The sequence below is a fragment of the Neophocaena asiaeorientalis genome, unplaced genomic scaffold, assembly GCF_003031525.2.
Source record: "Neophocaena asiaeorientalis asiaeorientalis breed wild unplaced genomic scaffold, Neophocaena_asiaeorientalis_V1.1 scaffold116, whole genome shotgun sequence".
Taxonomy (NCBI): domain Eukaryota; kingdom Metazoa; phylum Chordata; class Mammalia; order Artiodactyla; family Phocoenidae; genus Neophocaena; species Neophocaena asiaeorientalis.
The window spans coordinates 3480568-3493021 of NW_020174561.1; the positions used below are offsets into that span (position 1 = coordinate 3480568).

Here is a 12454-nt window from a genome sequence, read left to right on the forward strand (position 1 = left end):
TTTTTTTTTGCATCTAATCTAAGAAATCTTTGCATAACTCAAGGTCAAAAAGATTTTCTCCTATTTTTCCTTCTAGAGATTTTATAGATTTAGCTTCTCTCTAGGTCTACCATCAATGTGAGTTAATGTCTGTGTATGACATGAGATGATGGTTGATATTTATTTTTTGTGTGGGTATCCAGTTATTCTAGCACCATTTGTTGAAAAGATTATTTTTGTACTACCTTTCCTATTCTGTCCAATGCTGATTTTCTAGTACTAGCCAAAGCTCATTTTTAAAGTATTCAGCAATATTATTTTATACCCATTTTATAATAAGTATCATTATCTGCTAGTAAATGGTTGATACTCCATAAGGCATTTATCCTTTGTCTTTTGGGAATCTTTTTTTCAAAAATCAACTTTACTGAGGTATAGTTTACAAACAGCAGACTGTATCTTTTAGTGAATATCACTTTTGAAAGTGGGTCAGAAGTGAAATCAATGATCTTTTGCTAGGTTCCATTGCTGGCTTCTCCCCAATTTTATCTAGTGAAAATTATGGATCATTTACCTGTGTCACGCACTGTGTTAGGAAAGAGACAAGAATAAGAAACCATTTTATAGAAGATTTCATTTTGGGAACTAGGAATAAAAGCATGTCACATAGGATCCAGTCACTGCTCTAATAAAGGTTAAGAAAAAAATATTGACAATCCCAGAGGAAAGAGTTACAGAAAACTTCACAGAGGTGGCATAGCTTGAATTAGGTTATCTTTATTATAATTCCTTTCGCGTTCTTTTGAAAAAGAAACATTCATCACAGAAAATTTAGAAAATATTTACCTCATTAATCTGGATTTTGGATGTTAGCAATCTCATCTGGATCAGAAAGCTCAGTGATGAGGTGTGCCTTAAATAAAGAAGGGAAACCTGTATAGAGATCTTCCCTCTAGAGTATTCATTTATGAATACTCTATGGTTTATGGTTACTAAAGCTAGCTGCACCTAAGTGCAAACTATTTGCCTTGGGCTAAACAAATGTGCTTCCTTGAAGAAAAGGAATGGATACGAGAGGAAATGGGATAGCTGTAAGAGGCCTGGAGGTGGGATTCCATTAAATGAAAAGAGCCATATAGAAATAGCAGTGTCTATGTTTCCTAGCACTCACCCTTTGCTAAGCATCCTAAGTGCTTTATTGAATTCTCACAGCAACCTTAGGAAAGATTTACAAAGAGAGAAATTAAGGCAAGAAATGTTAAGGTCTCCGTGGTAGATTACTGTTCAAAAATATTCACCCTCCCTTACTATCACTTCCCCATCCCACTGATCCTTGGTTTGGTCATGTGACTGGCTTTGGGCTCATGGTGGACAGAGTGTACTTCCTTGTCTCCTTACTTAGACTTTGGGCCTGGCCATGTGATTCTCTTTAGCCAATTGGATGCTAACAAATATAACACAAGCAGAGGCTTGAAATATGCATGTGTGGAGGGCTTCTCCTCTTATGCCTCTGCCATCACTATGAGATGAACATGCCCTAGGATAGCCTACTGGTCCAAAGAGGATGAAAGACAGGTGGAATGGACTTGGAACCAACCTGTAATTTGGAGCACAGCCCAGCCTGGATCAGGCAACCCACAGATGGTGAGAGAGAATAGTTGATTGTTGATTATTCCACTGAGTTTTATGGTGGTTTGTTATTCAGCCACCTAATTAAGTGGCAGAAAGAATTTGAACACTGACAATATGGGTACAGAGTCTGTATCATACTGCTACTTGTACAGGAAATAATGAGTTCTTTTCAAATGTCTAGGTAAAGATAATCAGTTGGAGGATGAAGCAAAGGTCTATAACTCAGGAGAAAGTAATGGGTTTGGAATTAAGAGAATATTTCATCAATTAAAGAACTAAACCTTGACAAATTGTTTAATCTCTCTGTACTTTCCTTAAAAGACTATTGTGAAAAATAAAGTACTAGCTGTCAAAGCTCTTTAAAATGTTGAGAGTGTTATGGAAATTCTAGTTTTTCCTTTAAGTCTATTTTGTTTCCTGCTGTATCTCAGTGCCTGGTGTGTCATAGGTGCTAAGTACACATTTGTTAAAATAAATTGAAGTGAATTATTTTCAAACAGTATTCTTAGTTCATAAATAACAAAAGCACAAAGCATATTTATCATTAGGAAAGTAATTAATTTCTATTCTTGACAAGAGTAGGAAAAAATGTCAAGAAGTTCCTTCCTCTTACAGCAGTAGACTGATATGGAATATACGGAGGATGTTCGTTTCTTATCTCTACTACCCAACTAATGGTACCAGACTGATGTTCTGCAAATCTTAACACTAATGAGAATGTTGCTGCAGTCTTCTAACAGGATACTTTCTGCCCCAAAGAGTGTTTCGTTAGTGGGAAAATATTTGAATTTAATATTTGTTCTGCAGTTTAAAAAATTAAGTTTTATTTATAAAATACAGATAATTCAGAAAACAACCAAATGAGCTTGTGAATTCCAAAGTTAGGTCACTATGATAGGAAGAAAATGTTCATTTGTCCTTTTTCCTTCTCTGTTTACCATGAAGCAAGATATAGCCAAATAAGATGTCTCCCTTTTAATACATATTGCATTTAATTCATTTAGGATTCTGGTCAAGGTTATGGTTAGTTTGGGGGCAAGTTTGTTCCTCACATCAAATCACGGAGACATTAAAGGATTAGAGGTGTTGTATAGGTTGTTCTACTTTTTATTATAACACAGGTTGCCTTTTTATCCCAAAACTTCTCCCATGATAACCTGAAAAAAATTTTGGTGGTGTCGATAAGGGTTACATCAGCTCTAAACTTTCCTGTTAAAATATTAAATGGGAACATTTGAACCAGTATTGCATCACCAATGTGAAACTAACAGTCTGGAAGCAGTAAATTTTACTTAAGTATATTTCATTGTAGTGAGTGCTTCATCCTGTGACAGATATTCTCCAGTGAAGATTTTGGGTGGAGACTTTCTGTCCCTGCTAAAATCCTTTAATAGCTACTCCTAATCCTGAACCAGTTCTGGCCTCCTGTTCACGTGTTAGGAATGTAATTACATCTATCAGTGTCATTGTTATATTAAGAGTTATAGACTAACCCTAGTACTGAAAGAAAGGAGGGAAAAGTCTAATCTTCTCATTATTTTTGCTGCAGATTTTCATCATAATGATTTCTTTGTTTTATTTATTGTAAACCCATTGTATCTGTGCAAAGACCATATGTTTGCAATTCTTGACTTGGAAATGCCAGAAGATAAAAGGAGGGAAATAAACATCAGAAATACAAATATAACTGATATCCTAGATTCCTCCAGGGTATTAAAGCTGGTTTTACCCTACTCACAAAAGTTTATCTAATTTTATCGTCCCCACACTCCAGATGAAATAGAAATTAAATGGGAAGAATTTAGCGCTCTAGTAGGGACTTAAATCTTTTAAAAGAGACAAAAGGGATTGAAATGCTCAAGATTTCATGGTTATAAGAATGATACCAAGACAAAAATGTTATTTTTGAAATGTAAAATTCAAAAAAAAAATTCAATTAAAAGAATTTCTTAAGCCCAGTGTTGAACAAACTCCAAAATTTGGGAGACCTTCTTAACATCTTCCTCTCATTTTTGCCTAATATCTATTTGTTCAAGTTATTTCATTTGTACCTCCTATATTTCTTTCCAGTCACTTTCTTTCTGACATTTCCATCGCCCTCAACTATCTTGCCATTTTCTAATCTCAACCTGGCTGATTTTTATTGTAAAAAATAAAATATATGACTATAACTCTGGTGCCTAACACCCATCATTGCTCTTAGGATAAAGGCCAACACCTTTAGGATGGTCTACAGAGCTTTTCTGTCTGGCTTCAGTTCTCTCCGTTCTGGCCACCTTGGCCTTCTTTCTAGGCTTTAGAACAAACCAAATTCCTTCTTGCCTCAGGGTCTTCCAATATGTTCCTCCTTCTGCCTGAAATACTATATAATAAATATATATATTTATTACCTATAAATATATAAAGTATTTCTTTTTGAAATTATCAAACATTCATATTAATAATACGTGTCTAATCATATTTCATCTATGGCACCACCCACCTTACCTCCACCCCAGATAACTTTGAAGCAAATCCCAGGCATGTAACGAAAGACTCTTTCTAACTCACACTTATCCTCAAGGTCTCTGCTCAAGGGCCACCTGTTTCCCCCATCCCTCTGCCATCTAGGTCATACTGCCTGGTCATATGGTCTCATTGTACCCAGCGCTTCTACTTTAAGAAATCATTTCAGTATGTAATTATATATTTATGTGTATGGTTTTTGCATTAGTGTCTATCTTCATCCTATACTTCATGTCCCATGAGGGAGAAATGGTGTCTTTTTTGCTCATCATTCTACCTCCTCTTCTTATCAGACTGCCTAGCTCAGAGTGAATTCTTAATAAATATCCATTAATTAAGCTGTGGGGATTTTCATAATAGAACCCTGCCCATTGCTGCCTTCTTAGCATACTTCATGGTCTTTTAATATCAAAAGATTTCCTGCATATAGCCCCTGCCCAGTGGTACCTTTAGTCTCTCCAAATAGAGACTTCTTTCCTCTCTTTGATTTCTTCTGAAGTACTTGATCAGGTACTATTTTACCAACAGGTGCAGTTGGTCCTATTTTCAAAATGAATGTGCAGGCAAAACTTATAATTAATATTTATCTTTTCAATCTTTTTAATAATCATTAGCTATTTCTTTTACATCATAATACTATTTTCTCCCCACTAAATACAAAACAACATTGTCATAGAAAGCAGTCTGTGGGAAGGTGCCATCAACATAAACGTTTATTATGTATCATATAACCAACACTACGGTCAAGTGAATGGAAAAATATTTCATTGAAAGGCTGATAGATTATCTTAATGAAAATGGTTTTCAACAGCATTACTTGATTTTAGTTTCTTAATTTTAAATCACACAGATTTAAGTTTTGCTGTCTTTTATTTATATAAACCCCAATATTATTTAGAGTTTCTATTTCAGTATGAGAAAAATATATATATTAAGAAAATTTAAGAAAGTTAGATTCTGGGAAATTTTTGAGAAGGTGAAAATGTCCCCACAAATCTGGTATCACATATTTCTTAGAGTTATTTTATAACTTTTAAAGATAGCAGTATATTTTGATATTTTGTTGACAGAAAATTTTAGCCTAAATGTATAAGTTCTTAATAACTGGTCACTAGGTTTTGCTATTTTGCAATATAATGTTATATAGGATTCTGTTTATCACTACTTCATAATGACTACTAATCTAGTCAAAGTTTTCAGCAAAATTACAGCATCAGCTTGGATTGAGAGATGTAATGATTGGGACGTTCCTGGTGGCACAGTGGTTAAGACTCTGTGCTCCCAGTGCAAGGGGCCCAGGCTTGATCCCTGGTCATGGAACTAGATCCCACATGCATGCCACAACTAAGAGTTCACATACCACAACTAAGGAGCCGGCAAGTTGCATCTAAGGAGCCCGTAAGCTGCAACTAAGGAGCCCATGAACCTCAACTAAGACCCGGCACAACCAAATAAATAAATATTTAAAAAGAGAGAGATGTAATGATGGTGTAATTCAGAAGATGACACTGTTCAAAGGAAGAGAAAATTATGAGCCATTGCTAGGAAAGCAAATCTATAAAATTAAATATGTCCCCAAATCATAGCAGTAAATTTTTTTTTTTTTTTTTTTTGGGGGAACCGGGACCACTGTGTCACCAGGGAAGCCCAGCAGTAAATTTTTTATTTGAGATTTTCATGTGGTTATGTGATGAGGACTTGGTTCTTGTCTTGGACACACCCATATGTTGGTATTATCAACCTTCATGACTCCAAATATTTCCTTTCATGAACACATTTTCCCTTGTCGCCTTGTCACCTCCACTGCAATGGCTTCTATTCCTTTGGCATAAGAATGTTCATCTTAAAAATAAAAGATCCTGGGCTTCCCTGGTGGTGCAGTGGTTGAGAGTCCGCCTGCCGATGCAGGGGACATGGGTTCGTGCCCCAGTCCGGGAAGATCCCACATGCCGCAGAGCGGCTAGGCCCGTGAACCATGGCCGCTGGGCCCGCGCGTCCGGAGCCTGTGCTCCACAATGGGAGAGACCACAGCAGTGAGAGGCCCGCGTACAGCAAAAAAAATAAATAAATAAAACAAAATAAAAGATCCTATAACCAATTTTAAGCACTCTATTAAATCTGTTTGTAAGTGATAATAAAATGGGATATGAAATATTACTTCTCCTAACTGTATCTCCCTGAATCAGAAATAAATTATATAATTAGCATGTCTTAAATTACTTTTCCCTCACTAGGTAAATAAACTTACTAGAGAAAATTATTGAGTTAATTCCTCTACAGTTCTTTAGCATTTGAAAGGAAGTGCTTACATGCAATGTCATTTCTAATTTCCATCAAATTGGATGTTTCAAAGGACTTTTAAAGACTATTACTGACCTTGGTAGAAATGGATACTGTATATAATTCAACGGCTTCATTTGTCATATGTGGTATGTGCAAAGTGGCTATTATTCAGAAAATGTCAGTTGAAATGAGAATTTCAATTATTTTTTTCACCTGTAGTTGGCAACTAAATCTGGGGCAAAGATGCTTTAATAATCTGTGATATATGAAAAATAAGTTATGCAAAGATTCTGATTATACTTATACTGACATCTTTACAGCATAAGACTTTTTAGAGATTAAACTCTAACCTAGTCTTTTAACCACATGCGTAATAGATATATTTTAGCATTCAAGTATCTGACCAAATTAAATTAAAGATACAGCACCATCTTATGGATATTTCTATATCTGTAAAATTTATAAATATAAAAATCTTTTTGAGTTTGGGAATAGAAAATATCAGTAAAAAAAAATGTAGGAGGAGAATATTTTACTGTAACAAGGAAAAATGTTGCAATATTGAATAACTTGAATGTGTATGTGTGCATGCATGTATGAATGTGTGTGTTTGTGATGGCAAGGTAAATAAAGAGATTTGTAATTCTTTTTTCCCTTCAAAATTAAGAATTTGAAGAAGACAAACAACAGTTATTACAATACAAATTCATAACTTTGTGAAGTAAGACATGTAGCTCAGAATACTGTCAGTCTCTAAATGACTCTGGGACATCACCGATTATCACCTTGCAAAGAAGTGTTCTTATAAGACATGAACCACACTTTATAGAGAGTGATGAGAAATTTAGGTATGATAATAAACCTATTTAACTCTCTGCTGATACTATAGAACTGGTAATCAAGTCTCCTTATATTTATCTAGAATTTAAATGTTTTCATAAGTGATTTATGCCCATTATTTTGTTCTGATTTTAGATACAGATTTTTTTTTTTTCCTGCGGTACGCGGGCCTCTCACTGTTGCGGCCTCTTTCATTGCGGAGCACAGGCTCCATACGCGCAGGCTCAGCGGCCATGGCTCACGGGCCCAGCCGCTCCACAGCATGTGGGATCTTCCCGGACCAGGGCACGAACCCGTTTCCCCTGCATCAGCAGGCAGACTCTCAACCACTGCGCCACCAGGGAAGCCCAGATACAGATATTTTTGAATAAACACTTCTTAATAATCCTTCTTATTATTTTAATATAAAACACATAGGCAATTTAAGGAGATTATAGAAAAATTGATGAACAAAACTCCACAATTAATTATTAAGGTGTAGTTACATGGGTATGGTTCATATCCTTCATGCTTAGCTCACTTTAGTTATCATATATAGACCTGAGGCTCTACACGATTTACCCAGTTTATATGGTGTAACATTATCCCACTTCTAACCAAAGCACAGATTCAGTAGTTCTTAACTTTTTACGGTCTTGAACTCCATGATAAAAGCTTTGGAACCTCTCTTTTTAAAAAAGTCCATAGATACAATACATTTTGCACATAATTTTAGGGGCTTCTGGACTCCCTGGAGCTCATCCATGCTCTATGATTTTAAATCGTATTCTCCTTATTTTAACATTTATTTCCATAGGATGTGATATTGACAAGTAAAAGCCAGGAGCTTTATCACAAAAATGCAAGGTCTTCTTGTGGTAAAAGCAATCCATAATTTTTACACACACACACACACACACACACACACACACACTCCTATTTGGCTTTAACTCATGTTCTTCCACAACTAAATTATATTAAAAGACCAGTGTAAATAAAGAGGTTACTAGTTTATTTTTATACAGATTTTATTTTCATGTTATTTACAGTGAGATGTGAAAATATGACATTGACTACAAACAATATAGAATTTTTGGCTTTATCTTCACAGAATACTACAGGTTCTAATAATGTCCTATTATGAATAGTTTTCTATATCATGTAGACGACTCTAAATTTCTAAATTTTGTTTCAAATGTAAACTTGTAACTGATTTAATAAAATTAAGTTATTCCTGGATGTCCATATTAATAGAAAAAATACAACATAAAGTTGAAAAATTCTAAGCATACCATATACATATTTTTATGTTTACTTCTGAGATGTGGATAGGTATTTTATAGCTTAATAAGAAATCCAGGGAAATTTTTTTTCCCCCCCCAGGGAAATTTAATAGATTTATAATAGTAGCATTATGTTTAAATGCAGATCCAAGACACTATATTAGATGTTAACTTAATTTTTCGTGTTATCAAATGCAGAATTATCATAATGTAAAAATTATTTTATTGATACTCTAGAACACTCTCGCTAATTTAATAAAATGCTTTAAGTTGTAAGAGCAGATTCCATAAAAATTCATGAAAAATTTAGATATCTGATCATTTAAAACGGTAATGAAAATATTTCCACCACCTATACCTTTAACTGTAATACGATCCATGGGATGGATATATCTGCTGTACGTAGTGTAATACTTACTTTGTCCTTAAATTGGGAGGAAAGTAAAACGATGAATTAGCCCCGCCCCAATCGGCACCCTGCCCCCACCCCGAAGTCTGAGGAGGCGAAGAGGGGCTCTAGTCGCTGGGCTACTCTGCGGACCACGTGCTGTGCTCCCACCTCCCGCTCCTTCGCAGCTGTCCCAGCTCAGGGCCAGGGCCACGTGGCGCCGCCCGGGGACCCCGGGTCATCCTGCGTGTGGGAGGGGGTCCTCAGGAAGCAGGGGCCTGCGGGTCCCCAGATGTGGTGGGGTAGGTGGGTGCCGTGCGGGCACTAGCTGGTGGGTCGGGCGAGGAGGCCACCATTTTCAGGGTGAGGGTCGTGTGGCAAGGCACGGCCCTGGAGGAGGGAGAGGTGGCGGGGATCGGGGAGGAGTTGGGGCTGTTGGTGGAAGACATCATGCAGGGGGTGGAGGCGGGGGCGGAGGAATAGCAGGAGGAGGTGCAGGTGGAGGAGCCCCAGGAGCAGGGGCAGGAAGACCCAGGGCCGGGACCCGGGACGCATGACCGCCCGGCCCCTGGTGGAGGCGCTGGCGGCCCTGTAGTTAGAGCTGAGCCCTCTGAATGCCCAAACCAGCAGGGCCTACACTTGGCTCAAGCGCATGATGGGTCAGACGCGGAAGCCTCACTTGGATGGAAGAAGGGCCATCATCTGGGGCATCCCTGGCTTCTGGGCCAGAGCCATCATGAACCAACCCCAGATGTCGGCCATGATCAGTGATCAAGATGAAGACATGCTTAGCTACATGATCAGTTTGGAGGTGCAGGAACTGGGCCATCCCAGGCACCGCTGCAAGTTGATATTTTTCTTTCGGAACAACTCCTACTTCTGGAACGACGTGATCATTAAGGAATATCACCTTAGCATCGCTGGATATAGGGCGTCTCGTTCCGCTCCAGTTCAGTGGTTCTGGGATTATGAACAAGGTGCCCCCAGCCGCAGGCAGGACACCACCAGCCTTAACTTCCTCAACTGGTTGTGTGACCACAACTGCCCAGGGTCTAACAGGATTGCTGAGATCATCGGTGAGGGCCTGTGGCCCAATCCCCTGCACTACTACCCCAGGGAGGAAGGCCCCACCGGGACAGACCCATAGATGAAGGCTCTGGGGGAGCCTCAGAGTTTGGCCAAATAGCACAAGAGGCAGGAAGCGTCTACAGATGTGGGGGACGGGTGGATGTATCTACCTACGCGGTTCTGGTGCCCAGGGGAGAAACGAGGAAAGGATGGCCAGTGAAGGTTCCAGAGGCCACGGCCCCACTTGCCGGTAATGACGCCCAGAGAGACATAAACAAGTTAACAAGTGAAAAAAAAAAAAAGAATTAGTGATGCAATGGTAAAATTAGAGACCTAACATTGAAAACTAGGGATTCTCAAAATATGGTCCTCAAACCCCTGGTTGGGGGTGTTCTCTGAGACCCTATCAGGGAGATCTGTGAGGTTGAAACTATTTTTATAGGAATACTAAGATCTCTTCTTTGTCTTTTTCACTCTGTTGATATTGCATAGATGGTGCAGTAACAATGGTGGATTCATGCTGGAGCTTTAGCATGAATCAAGGCAGTGGCACCAAAATCACTTAATAATCATTGTGCTCACAGGCACACACACAGAAAAAAATAAGCCAGATTCACTTATATTTCTGATTAAGCAGTAAAAGATATTTTTAAAAATCTCAACCCTTGGGTACACATTTAAAAAATACTGTGAAGTGAAATGGGAAGTACACATAAAACACTTCTGCTGCATAACGAAGTACAATGATTGTCTGGAGGACTGAGTTGCAAGCTGAACTATCTGCTTTTTCATAGAACACCATTTTTACCTGAGAGAGCAACTTGACAAATTATAGTTACTCAGATATTTGGCAGACATTTTCTCAAATGTGAGTGAAGTGAGCTTGTCACTTTAAGGAAAACAACTGACAGTTTTGTTGTGCCAGTGATAAATTCAAGCTTCCAGGTGAAAATTAGAATTTTGTAAAACGTTATCTGCCAAAGTAAACGATAGTTTTCCAGTACTTAATGACTTTTTTGATGAAATTATTGACAAATGTAATTTGTTGGATACTATATAATAAAATAAAATGTGTCAACTTTTGGACAATCTACATTACCCGATGAACCAGTGTTTTCCAAATGACCAATGAATGACATTATGAAATCATGCATCAGTAAAAGATCCATTCAAAGTTCAAGACAGACTAATGGATTTTTAAAAATCACAGAGTAAGAAAAATTTACTGATGTGTTTATAGATTCCACATTGCAACTAACCTTAAAGAAACTACCACTCATTGAGTTTTGGTTTAATATCAAAGAAGAATATCCATAATTATGTGAAAGGCTATTAAAATACTTCCTTTTTCAACCACATATCTATATAAGGTTGGATTTTCTTCATCTGTTTCAAACTAAACAATGTATTGCAACAGACTGAAGTAGAAGCAGATATGAGAATGTAGAAGCACGTGAATTCTACTAAGCCAGACATTAAAGAGATTTGTATAGTGTAAAATAGTACAACTCTTCCCACTCAACTTTTTCTTTTGGAAATACAGTGTTTTTTTCATAAACATATACAACATGTTATATAATAGGTTATTATTAAAAGAATAGTCATTTCTAAATTTCCTTAGTTTTATCTTTCTAATATTAGAAATACTAATAAATATAACCCACATAACCAAGAGAACTTTGGGGTCCTTACTAAGTTTTAAGAGGGTAAATAGGCCCTGAGAACAAGTGTGTTAATCACTGTTACAGACCAGGGTAATAGTAAATAATTAATAAAGACATATCTTCATTTTCCCCACTTAGTATCATTTGACTATCCCTTATAATTTTCTCTGATAAAAACTCTATTTCAATTTAATTTCAGTTTACTTTTCTATTTCAGTTTAATTTTCTTGAGAATTTTTGTTGAAATGGTCCAGCTTTTTGTTTTGTTTTTTTAATAGGAGTAGAATTCTCATCTCTTGAGACGTTGGTTGAATTCCTGGTCAATCAATGCAATGCTCTCTTTACAGTGTCCTAGTATAGTGCTTAATATAGACTAGGCACTCAATAAATGTTACTGACTGGCAGAACATGTGTTAAACAACAAAGTCAATAAAAATGCAAAACAACTGTGAAAGCTAGAGGGAAAAAACTCCATCTACTGCTTTATCCATTTATGAGCATAATTAGTAGATTTTAATCCATTCCTACAAAAAGCTCAGTTTGTGTCTCTATTACCATTTAAAACACAAACAAGTTCTTGCAGGTTAAGTACCTTCTTCTCTAGGAGACCATAATTATCATCACATATATTGTACATCTTGAATTGAGGCAAGACTTTTCTCACGAAATTTTAGGCTCAGAGGTCACGGTATGCTTTTACCTTTCTTTACTCCCTGTACTTTACAACAAACTCATATCCATTACCTTCTCCAAATTTCTTACAAAATGGAAATTGAAAAATGGAACAGTAATCAATCATTGATGAATGCTGACAGATTGAATAGGAACAGAAG

General features: G+C 37.0%; 1 protein-coding gene across 1 annotated transcript in view; it reads left to right on the forward strand.

Annotated features, from left to right (window-relative positions):
- The window catches only part of LOC112408208 (testis-specific Y-encoded protein 1-like), a 54243-nt gene extending 44207 nt beyond the window's left edge, over positions 1-10036 (forward strand). The window contains 2 exon segments of the mRNA XM_024757783.1: positions 9196-9426; positions 9428-10036. Of these exon segments, the coding sequence (XP_024613551.1) occupies positions 9196-9426; positions 9428-10036 (840 nt within the window).
- Positions 10037-12454: the final 2418 nt, after the last annotated feature.